This window comes from Gorilla gorilla, chromosome 5 (genome assembly GCF_029281585.2).
Source record: "Gorilla gorilla gorilla isolate KB3781 chromosome 5, NHGRI_mGorGor1-v2.1_pri, whole genome shotgun sequence".
Lineage (NCBI taxonomy): Eukaryota > Metazoa > Chordata > Mammalia > Primates > Hominidae > Gorilla > Gorilla gorilla.
In genome coordinates, this window is record NC_073229.2 from 158,203,360 (window position 1) to 158,215,913 (window position 12,554).

At 41.0% G+C, this 12,554-nt stretch overlaps 1 protein-coding gene across 2 annotated transcripts in view; it reads right to left on the reverse strand.

Moving 5' to 3' along the window:
* Positions 1–12,554, reverse strand: part of SLC2A12 (solute carrier family 2 member 12) — a 61,843-nt gene that overhangs the window by 30,876 nt on the left and 18,413 nt on the right. For both annotated transcript variants that reach the window (XM_019029774.4, XM_055392000.2), the window contains exon 2: positions 6,737–8,077. In XM_019029774.4, coding sequence (XP_018885319.3) covers positions 6,737–8,077 — 1,341 coding nt within the window. The remainder of the gene's footprint in view (positions 1–6,736; positions 8,078–12,554) is intronic.

Consider the following 12,554-nt stretch of genomic DNA (forward strand, 5'->3'; position numbering starts at 1 on the left):
TAGATCATCTGATGTGCACCTGTACTCTAGGAGATAGGACAGATATTACTATGCCCATTACATAGATTAGAAATAGCTCAGAGAAGAAAAGTCACGTAAAGGTCACACCACCAGTAAGTAGAAGAGCTGGGATTAGAACAGAGGTTTTCTGATTTTAAATTTACACCCTTGGTAGCCCAGAACTGAATTACTCTAGAAACACACTAGTAGTTCATACAAATAAAGACCTCTAAAAAATGGAGTGGGTTCAAAGAGGAGATAAAGCTTTCATTTAACTTCAAAAAGAGGAAGGATCTGGATAGAGCAGAGGCGGAAGGAAGCGGCCACAACAAGTGCTCTGTGTGTTGACTTGGGTGTGGAGGAGTGGGGAATAAACCCACACTGATAAAGTATTGCCTCATTGCACAATCCCAGGGAGCATCATTCACTTTGTCCGTTATGTGGAGTCTATAGTGGCCCTGGAGCACAAGACTTAGACTACAAGTAAATCGTGGCCCTATGGTCCTGCAGACGCCCTGATAGAGCTGGGTGAGATAATGGAGGGTCTTGAAAAACCAGAGGTTTTGCCTCAAACATAGGTGATATAGAAGCAGAAAGAACATGGATTAGCTTTCAGGTACCTAGGGTTCTGTTCCCAAATCTGTGTGTCCTCAATCTCCCAGAATTTCTTTTACTTGTTTTCTATTGAATGGCTCATGCCTGTAATCCCAGCACTTTGGGAGGCCGAGGTGGGTAGATCACTTGAGGTCAGGAGTTCGAGACCAGCCTGGCCAACACGGCGAAACCCCATCTCTACTAAAAATACAAAAATTAGCTGGGCATGGTGGCAGGTGCCTATAATCCCAGCTACTTGGGAGGCTGAGGCAGGAGAATCTCTTGAACCCGGGAGGCAGAGGTTGCAATGAGCCGAGATCACACCGTTGCACTCTAGCCTAGGTGACAAGAGTGAAACTCCATCTCAAAAAAAAAAAAAAAGAAAAGAAAAATGTTGCACCAGATTATTTCTAATCTCCTTTTCATCTGGAAAGCCATTTGACCTGTATGTCGTGGAAGAAAAGAGGAAAGCTTTGAAGGTTTGTAAACATTGATGACATGAGGAAAATGGTATTTAAGGAATACTGGTGTGAAAGTTGCCAATACCAAAATGGAGTCACGTATGTCAAAACACAAACAAAATGGAGTCAGGAGGGCAAGAAAGAAGGAGCTCTTATCACAAGAGATTTCTGCATGTACTACATGATTTTCTTGTAACAGGACTTATTGCAAGGAAATCCCTCAAGACTGCAGTATTCCAAATAATCTGTTTACACAAGGACACTTGCCTAGTAAATCTGTCTCAACCAACCAAAGCTAATGCCAACTCCTGTAACAAACTCCTGCTACCTTTGGTCTTTGTAACCTTTGGTTACAGTCTATGTGGAATTCTTTTTGTCTTTCAAAGCTCCCCCTTTGCCCCAACCCTCAGATATATCTATGAACCATCACAGCATGCATATCACAGGTTTGCAACACCCCCGCTATTCCCTATTAAACTCTTTGCTTCGGAGAGTTGGTCACTCATTTTAGGTTGACAGTGGTCTGGAGGATGGATGGGTGTGAGAAGGGCCTGGAATAGACAAAGACTTCTGGAAGGGTATCCCAGTAATCTGACAACGAGATGATAAGAGGTAGCATAGGATGGCAGATATAGGAAGGAAACCATAAAAGCAAGAGCCATTGTGATGATTGACTGAACTGAGAAAAAGCCCCAGAGCATCGCTCCGAGTGGCAGGAAGAGTGACTGCCCTCTGGAAAGGGAACGGAAGTGGTAAAGAACCCTGGTACAAGAGGAAAAGGAATTCAGCTTTGGGGTTGTTGTGTTTGGCTGACAGTGAAGCATGGAGGGGGAAAAGTTTAGTACTCACTGGGAAAAAAGGAACTAGAAATCATGAGAGACGATGGAACTGGAAATAAGCGAGAGTCATCAGCTCAAGGGAGATAATTAACGCTCCTGAGAAAACAAGCATGAAAGCCTTTATAATGCATTAGCAAATGTGTTTTTCAGTTTTATAGCTAAAGAAACAAGGCAAGGAGACCTTAATGAAATGACCTCACCTCTTATTTTAGATGGAATGGAAGCTAGTCATATATTTGAATAATTAACACTTTGATTTTTAAAGTCTATCACAGAAATGGTCTGAATTTAGGGCCCTTGACCTTTTGAAATTTGTCACGTGTATTCTCTCTTAGGCCAGAGTCTGTTACTGTGATGATTTTGTGCTGTGTTGCTTAGCTAAGCTAGAAGGACATTTCCCAGAATTCCCTTCCCCTGGGTAGCTCTGGATTAGGGTTGGAAAGAAGAGAAATTTGCATGATTTGGAAGGCCAAAGTGACCCCACAGTGCTGTGCTTGAGGCATTGGTGCCGGGCCCTAGCCACCACTGCAGCTTGTGCACCCTGCTGCCGATCACTGGTTCCCCTTGTTGGAGTGAGGGCCCAGCAAGTTTGGCCAGATCTCCTCCTACAACTTCTCCAAGCACTAGACTGGGCTCTGGGAAAAGGCAGCAGTTTTTCTGCAGGTCGCCTGCCTCACTGGAGTGATGTGGCGAAAGACATGCGTGCTGCAGTTTCTTCCCATGGATTCCAGTTTGTCTACCGGATTCAGTGAGTCGTCTCTGCTTCCCTCTGCTTTGAGTCCAGCTGTTCCTCCGGCCTGCCCTGCTGCCAAGCAGAAGTTTCAGAAGGCCACCACCAGATGCCAAGACCGCAGCCTTCCACATGCTTCTTCACCAGCTTCCCTCTGTGCCTTGATTAATAAATTTTTCCTTTTTCCCCAATTGTCCCCTTCTAGACCTTTGTGTTCTCAGCTTCTCCTACAATTGTGCGATACCAAATCCCTATAGGAAATGATTTACCGTATCACTCACAGCAGTCCTAATTCCCTGCTGCAATTGCTCAGGCTGTCTACAGATTACCCAGTCCCTACTATACCCAATCTCCCTTTAGTTGACTGCACTCGTGCATTTTTACTTATTTCCAAGGGACCATTAGCTCTTAGTAAATGATGATGAGATTTTTAAATGCATCTTAATATGCGTGAGATTTTTAAATGTATCTTATATAAATGGTCATCATGATAGACTAGAAACCAGAATTAAATAATGTATAGAAAAACTATAGACTTCAGGTGTCTGACCCTAGGCACCTCCACAACACCCAGAACTACCCAACTCCAGCTATTAAGTAAGAGAGAAAGAAACTTCTAATTTGTTTAAGCCATTGTTATTTTGGGCCTTGTTACATCTGCTGAGCTGGAATTCTACATTCAACATTTTCTTAATAATTTCAGTTATGAAAGTAAATGCACAGCAAAAACTCTCTTCTTGTTATTACCCTTCTTCTCTTTCATCCTATAACTCAGCCTTATAAAAAGTACATGTTCACTTACTTAGCAGAGCTTCAGAAAAGCAGAGACTATTTCTCTATTTTGCAAAACTCACAATGGTCCATTAGTATCCTGATGGATGGACAATGGTACACTATTTTTATTCATTCTTCCTCCTAGTGGACTTTCAAGGAGAAGAATGAACTAAAAATAATTAACATTTACCCTTAAGACCGACACAGGACTGCCTATTCCTGTCTTAGACTTGAGATTAGTGTTGAATTTCAGAAGATAAAACATGTTTTCATTTATTTCAGCAAGTCACTTAATTTCTCTGAGACTCAGTATCTTCATTTGTAAAATGCAGTGAATATCCTTTCTTCTCAGGCTTGTTTTGAAGGTAAAATGAAGTACTCCAAAGTACGTAAAAACTGCCTAGCACAGTATTTGACATACTAGGTGTCAATAAATATTAGTGGAATCTAAAGCTTAAACCATATTTTAAAAGAATTAGTGTAGAATGTTATTGAAAGACAAACAGCTGACAGATGTTTTCTTTTTTGTTGTTTTGTTTTCATTTTTGGAGACAGGGTCTCACTCTGTCACCTAAGCTGGAGTGCAATGCTCACTGCAACCTCTGCCTCCCAGGTTCAAGAGATTCTCCTGCCTAAGCCTCCTGGGTAGCTGGGATTACAACCGTGCGCCACAATGCCTAGCTATTTTTTGTATTTTTAGTAGAGACGGGGTTTTCGCCATGTTGGCCAGGCTGGTCTTGAACTCCTGACTTCAAGTAATCCACCAGCCTCGGCCTCCCAAAGTGTTGGGATTACAGGCATGAGCTACCACTCCCAGCCTCCAGTAATTTTTTCTAAAATCAAATTTGGTTTTCTGAAAAGGAGAACTCTTGCTGTAATACAATAAGGTATCAAATGATGTGTTAGAGACTGGAAGATTTGCTGCATTTTTCAAAATTACCCCCAAACTAAAGAGAGATGGGTAGCATGAGATTGAAAGGACTCTAACCATGAGTAGGTTGGTTCAGGAGGCCTAAGATCAATGTCTCTCATATTATGATATGTGCCATGACATACACCCTTTCAACCTGAGAGGTTTTCTGAATTAGAAAGAAGAGGGTATCCCTTTCTTTTTTTGTGGCTTTTTCTTAGACTCTTAGCTAATCTTGACATTTCAAAAAATAGGACCAAGAAAACTGATGTACAAAGGAAATACTTTTAGTTTTATGTTGAATGTACAAGAAGAACAAGAGATGCTAGCAGAAGAAACCAATGGAACAATAACTACCACCTGAAGTTTATCAAATGAGCAAAGCTTATTGTACTTGTTAACACAGAGAAGTTTCATACCCAAATCTAAGGTGTTCCTTGGTACAAGACTGCACCTATATCTTGTCCTTCTGCTTTGAAGAGTTTCTTGAAATAAAAATGTAATAAAAATAAAATAAAGAAAATAATAAAAATGGAAATAAGATGTTAGCTCAAATTTCATTAGCTTAAAGTGTCATAGTAGCCATATAAGTATCTCATAGGTACACACTCAAGATAATTGAATCCCAAAATAGTGGTAGGAATCTGTTTCCAGGAAACTGTTCATTAATGGTAATTAACATTAAGTCTTAAAAAGCAGGTTTAAGGTTCAGGAGCAAGTCTGAGTCATCAGAGGCTGGTGGTATTGTAATGTTTACTCTATCTGCCCAAGCAGTCTTATAGCGGGAAATATGTCTACTCACAGTGCAGAGGAAGGGCCATGTCTTGGTCTTCCATGTCTTGGACCATGACCCAATCTTGCCACAGCTGTTTAGGCCTGAACTTCCACCTCTGACTTGGCACAGCAAAGAGCAGCGTCAATCAGATTTCACCCAACCCTTCTCTCTCTCTCTTTGGAATTTGAACAAATCAATATCTAGAAACTGAGTGCCCTTAGAAGTGGAATTAGAAGCTGAAAAATGAGGAGGTGGAGTTAGAGCAGGAGAGGACATATCAGCCATGTGCAAGTCTAGTTATTAATTGAGATTAAGCAGGCCAAACCTGCTGGTTGCTGACCAGAAGGAGGCAGATACAGAGAGTATAGCTTAGTCCATTCACCTACAATCTCCCTGAAGATAGGGACTGTGTCTGTCTTGTTCATTATCCTTTCCCCAATATTTAGCATAGTTCTTGGTTATGAAAAAAATTCATCACTCAATACATATTGCTTGAATGAATAGTTAATGAGTTAGCAGTGGATGACTAAAGCAGGCCCCTACATGGCCTTCTCTCCAGAAACCCTGTCCAGTACCTAGAACCAGAGCCCTACATCTCCCCATGAAATTCCTTCTTCAGTATAGCCTATACCTTCTTATTGGCCTGAACCTCCAATGCTTCCCATTATTTGAGCCAATTTGTTTGCCTCCTTGACCCTTGTCAACAAGTTTCAAAACCAACTTTGTGATAGAGAGGGAGAGACTTAGAAAGAAAGAGAAAGGAAGGAGAGGAACAAAAGAGAAAGAGAGAGAGAGGAATGGGGTAGGAAGTGGGGTAATAGAGGCTATCTTTAAGCTTTTAAGTCCTCCTTTTTTTTCTAGTGAGGTGTACAAAAGACCCTTCACAGCCTCCCTACAGAGACATTCAGGCTTTAGATGTGAGGCTAATAGACAAGAGAACTACAACAAACAGCCTATTCTAGTAAATCCATCTCTAAAAGAGTTTGCCCAAGAGAGGTGTTTATACTTTGTCATTAGAGCAAACTAGTTATATAAAATAAAACCTCATAGCTATGTCCTTGTAAATTGTATTATGTTGAATGATAGCAACTAGACTTTCATGCTTCTGTTTAATGGACAAGAGTAAAGTGCCATGGGAGGCTACTCTAGTAAATAAGATGTACTCAAAAAAATAATAATAATACATCCTCCTTCTCAGCTCATAATGTCTTCCTTCTTTACTACCACTGGAATGCATCCACTATTGTCTCTTTAAGAAAATCTAAACCCTTGATTTTTTTCCTTCTACATAGGAAGAAACTCAGAGATGATATAGAGGAAAATGTTACCCATTTTATGAAAGCAAATTTTGCTTTCATAAAGCAATGTAATTCCCTTGGGCAATAAATATCTTTCCAGGTCTGGTTCATCCTCAATTAATGGGAATTAAAGTATCCTCATGTGACAGATAATGGGAAACTTATCTTTCAGTTGAATACTAGCCCTGTACTTTTCAGAAGCAGATATAAGCCAAGCATACTTTCTGCATTAGAAGGAACATCAGATGACCAATGTTATCCTTGTCTTCCTTCTAGCACTTATGTGCATGAGGTACTATAGCAGTAGGATGCTCTGACTGGTCAAAAGCAATACATTAAAGAATAAAGTACTTACTTGGTCCTAGACCAATTGAAAAAGCAGCAACATAAACAAGCAAGCTGGCTAAGGACAGCCATTTCAAAAAAGCTGGGACGTCCCCAGGGTCTGTGACTATCTGGTATTCAGTGTGGCTTAATCCAGCATTTAGCAAGGATGCTGAGGTCGTCTCCCCTCTCTTATCCACATCAGTTCTCAGGGGCATGAGTGAGCTTCTGCTATGGGAAGAAATCCCTTTAAAGTGGTCTCTGAGAGTATTGTTGTTGGCTGACAGGTTTCCTGGTCCGTAAATCACAGACTCATCCAAGGACTGGTTGATAGAATTGTGGCTTCTGCAGATATTGGTGAAGTTCATGTGGATGTTGAGATTTACAATGCCCATGGTCACCAACGAAGCCGCCATCACAGAGGAGCCAATGCAGAGGAATGTTTTGCTGCCGACATGGTCTACAAGAAGAGTGGCAGGGATAGTGCTAATGACCTTGACGACTCCAACCCCAGTGGAGGCGAGGCTAGCTGCCTCATTGCTTTGAAATCCAACTGACTTCAAAACAGTTGATGCATAGAACAATATATTTGGTTGGCCAGTGATTTGTACAAAAAATACTAGTGTTAGTCCTATCATTATTCGGGTCCGCATGTTGTCTTTTGAACGAAACAGATCCCAAAAACTATACTGATATTCGTCTTTCAGGGAGGATTTGATCACAGTGAGTTCCTCAGTTGTATCTGAGAGTGCTCTTAACCTTCCAAGAACCTTGCTAGCAGCTCCTTCTTGTCCTTTCATCACCAGAAACCGAGGGCTTGGAGGAAGAAAATACATTGCAATTGCTTGCAAAACTCCCAAGGGAATCACAAGACCAAACATGTACTTCCAGCCATGGAAAACATTGGCAAATGCGTAATTTGAAATATAGGCAGAAAGAATGCCAATGACAATCATCAGCTCATTCAGTGACACAAGAAGGCCTCTTCTGTGTTGAGGAGCAATCTCTGCGATGTAAACACAAGTGGCAATGGAAGAGAGGGAGATGGAGACCCCTATGGCAATGCGTCCCACTATAAGAACCGTGTAGGATAAACTGAGGATCAAGACTAAGCTTCCGAGTCCAAGCAGGCAGGATGACAAGATGATTGCTGTCCTTCTTCCATACCTGTCTATAAGGACCCCTCCGGTGAGTGAGGCAAGGAGGGCTCCAATAACGAGGGAGCTCACAACCATTTCCTGCTCATGGCAGCTCAGGGCTAATAAGGTTTTGATCTGAAGAAGAGCCCCAGAGATGATCCCAAGTTCATAACCCACCAGGAGGCCACTGACAGCGGCAGTGACAGATGACAGGAAGGTAAACATGCCGCAGCCTGCAAGCAGAGAGAAGAGACAGGGAGGTCAGTTCTCAATTGAGATTTTAAACATTTTGTATTTGAGTGGAGATTTAACCTTGTAGAAGTCTTTCATAGCACTGGGTTTAAATGAACACACAACTATGATAAAATAATACACTAACCAAAAAATGATTTGATATAGAAGGAGAAATCATTTTTCTTTCATTTTTGGGAGGATAGGCATGGAGACATGTAGGAAGTCCAGTTTCCTTCTATTTGTGATGTTGATGTTTTTGGTTTAGATCAGACAGTGATGTTGAGATAAGCAGATGACACATGATGAAGACTGAACAAACAAGAATATCATTTGGTTCATGCCTTGGCAGTGGATCAGAAATTCAAACAGCCTGACTCTTTGGTCCCATTCCAGTTCTCTAAAGGCAAATCTTTGAGGGCAGGAGAGAGAGGATAGGAGCCTCTAGAAGTGCTACAGGCTCCTTGCTGGATAGCCTGGGTCAAAATGAAACACAGCCTCCAGGAAACTTGCCCTCTTATCTCCTGGGCCACAATCGTGCTGCAAATGGCCTCTGCTGAACACATGAGGGTGTTGCGGCAGAGGGTGGAGGTGGGAGTGGGCAGTGTGTGAATGCCTTAACAAAGTCAAGGTTTTGCTAAACAGAAGGAAGGAAGAAATGTATGTAGTGTAAGGAACCAGCAATATCCCTTACTCATTCTGAGTAAGGAGAAAGGGGGATGGAACACAGGCAGAACAAGGAGAATTTACCTTTATATTGTTCTTTTGTTAATGTTCAAATCCAAGGAAAAATGTCAAAAAGTTAGTAACTATTAATTTTTGGTGGTAGGAACACAGATGTTTGTTATATGTTTGCAACTTGTCAAAATAGAAACAAAACAAAACAAAAAAGCAACAGAGGGAAGAGTATTTCAGGCCCAGGAGAAAGTAATTTCCAAGGCCTTAGGACAGGAAAGTTCTCATTATGTTTTAGGGACTGTCAGATGGCCAACATATAACATGTGGGGCACATTGTGAGCCTGGAGCGGTAGGACGGAAACGGCTTAAAATGAATTTGGATAAGTACAGAGGGGGCACTTCAAGTAGAGCCTTGTCGGTCACAGTGATGACTTTTCACTGTGTTCCAAGTGTAATGGAGCCAACACCCACTGAGAGGTGTAGAGGGCATTGACGCTGTAGGTTTCTTATTTATAAAGTCCACCTTCACTGCTATGTAGAGATTAATTCTTCAAAAGGCAAGACTGGCAAGACTGGTAGCAGGGAGGAGTTTGTTGCCTTGGTTTGGACAAGAGATAATGGTAGCTTAGACTCGGGTGTTAAGAGTGGAACTGGAGATAAGTAGGCAGATTCAAGACTTATTTCGGAGCTAAAAACCACTACACTTGTTCAGGGCTGGATGTGGTGGCTCACGCCTGTAATCCCAGCACTTTGGGAGGCTGAGGTGGGTGGATCTCCTGAGGTCAGATGTTCAAGACCAGCCTGGCCAACATGGCAAAACCCCATCACTATTAAAAGTACAAAAATAGCTGGGCATGATGGTTCATGCCTGTTGTCCCAGCTACTCAGGAGGCTGAGGCAGGAGAATCACTTGAACCCAGGAGGCAGAGGTTGCAGTGAGCTGAGATCATGCCACTGCACTCCACCCTGGGCAACAGAGCAAGACTCCATCTCACAAAAAACCAGAAAACAAAAAACAACAACAAAAAAATTACACTTGTTCAAGAATTGGAGATGGGGGGTAAGAAATGGGTCAGAACCCAGGATTGCTCTGTGGCTTGAGCAGGTGGGTGGGTGATTTTACAATATTCGATATACTCAATACAGTACTATATGGGGCCAACACCCATTGAGAGATGTGGAGGGCATTGTACTATATACTGTGTAGCGCAACATACCAACATACGGAAGATTAGGAATAGAACTGGTTTTGAGTGGTGATAAGAGGAGGGACAAAAATCAAAAGTTTCATTTTGGACTTAGTAAAATGGTTTAGTTATTTTACCTGTAAGACATTCAGGTAAAAATGTTAAGTAGGGGATTGGGTATACAGATTTGGAGCTTAAAGATAGGTCAAGCCTGGACATATGTATTTGGAAGCCAGCAGCACACATTTGGCATTTAAAGCCACAGGAATGGGTGAGATCACTTAGGAAGATAAAATAGGGGAAAAGGAAAAGCATGATCAAGACTGGGACCTAGGCAATGCCAATATTTAGAAGAGTAGTGCCAGCAAAGGAGATGGAGAAGAATCAGAACTGAGGTTTAAGTCAAATGTTAGAAATGTGATTACACACACGGTTTTCATAGGCTGAGCTAAGGCTGCCTTTTTGGGGTTGGGGGAGGGTATAGTTAAAAATGCTATTCAGCTCTAGTGAAACAAGCAGGTCAAATAAAGGTGATCTAAAGCTCTATCACAAATACTCAAGGTATTTTCCATCTCCAGGATCCTGGTAGGCTATGGGAATTGGCAGCCCCAAAAATAAGGGGAAAAAAGCACTGAATATTTAGATGGAGGAGCAAATAAAGGTGCAATAATCTGCAAGAAATAAAGCAAATTTATGAGCATTTTGAACAAAACCCAGTAAACTGAAATTAAATCAGCAATTTATCTAGCTAATCAGAAAACAAAATATTTGGCACTGTTACATGGCAGGCATTTACCTGGGTACAGGGAGAAATATATATATGTATTTGTTCTGTTTCACTGCTATATATATATATAGCATATATACCAACATGGAGTTATATGCTACAGAATTTAGCTATGGTCTCAGTTGTCTGAATTTTAATATCTTCCCTATTATATGCTTTAAGGGACACTGCCCCAAACTAGCTTTCCTACTTCCTTTACTACTGATACTTAGGAGTACTGTTTGATCCTCAGCCTGTCCATTCGGGGTTTTGAATTCTAATTCACTGTATAAGGCTAGTCCTTAGTGCTTCTGAGATTGTGGCTCTGATACCACATTTGTTCTGTTTCACTGATATATATATATATATATATATATATAAAATTTATATCTATATATAGAAATATATATAAATTATATATTATTTATATGTAAATATATATTTATATAATATATTACATATATTATATATATAAATAACTTAATTTTTGGTGGTAGGAACACAGATGTTTGTTATATGTTTGCAACTTGTCAAAATAGAAACAAAACAAAACAATAAAGCAACAGAGGGAAGAGTATTTCAGGCCCAGGAGAAAGTAATTTCCAAGGCCTTAGGACAGGAAAGTTCTCATTATGTTTTAGGAACTGTCAGATGGCCAGCATATAACATGTGGGGCACGTTGTGAGCCTGGAGAGGTAGGATGGAAAGGGCTTAAAGTGAATTTGGATAAGTACAGAGGGGGCACTTCAAGTAGGGCCTTGTCGGTCAGAGTGATGACTTTTCATTGTGTTCCAAGTATAATGGGGCCAAAAAACTTAACATTCTGATGATATCTTTATTACCTATTATTTATTAATTTTGTGTGCTGTTTGACTTTTTTGGCATGCAAAATGACTTTAAAGTACTCTCTTATAGGTTCATTCATGTCCACGGTTTCCATATTCTTTTTCCTATGTGATCTTAAAATCCTCAACAATGAATTCCTCTACCACAAGGAGAATTAGGTCAAATCTTCACATTTGGATAAGAATATTGTATTATTCTTATCTCTACTTGTCATTGTTCATTTTTTCTATGTTTGCTGTGTTGATTAGTGTATGTGTTTTGGCAATTGAGGACTGGTCTCTGATATTCTGATTGGAGAAATAAGTGAATTTGGAGAATGGACCACCTGGGAGGCCAGACTGAGTGAAGGACCTGGGAAGGGCATGTGGTGTGACAGAGGGCACCTGGGGCTGCAGAGTTAAGGATGCAGGGAAATCAATGCCATAACTGCTTTAATAGCACAAGAAGATTGTCCTTGCCACCCTGTACTTCTCCTCTTCCTTTCTTGTTTTCCTCTTTCATGAGATGGAAAATACTGTGTCCCTACAATGAGAAAGATGCCTTGAGATGCAGGAGTCCCTTCCTTTTGTGCTCCATTATCTTACCTTAGAGAGCCTGAAGTGGTTTGCTAAGTGCTAGCTTCTCTGTCTGGAGGAAAGAGCTCCTGACAGAAGAGGGACCCAAACTCTTCTGCTGCTTTCTGGACTTAGATCATTTGCCTGGTTTATCAGGCCAGGACTCATAGCACACCGACAAATGGGAATATGTGCAAAGGGTCTGGAAGCCATCCCAGTTTGTCAACGTTCCCCTTGAAACCCATGGAGTATAATTCTTCAGAGACATTAAGGAATTATTTTTATATGAATCATAAAAACCTTTTACAATTTTCTATATGATAACATATATCTCTTTCTTGCTATCCATCTTTCTATCTTTCTGTCTCTGGGCAATTTGCCTTTAAGAAGTTAAAACCTTGTACAAGATCATTCTAGAACCCTAGTCCCACATGGAGAGCTTACCAAC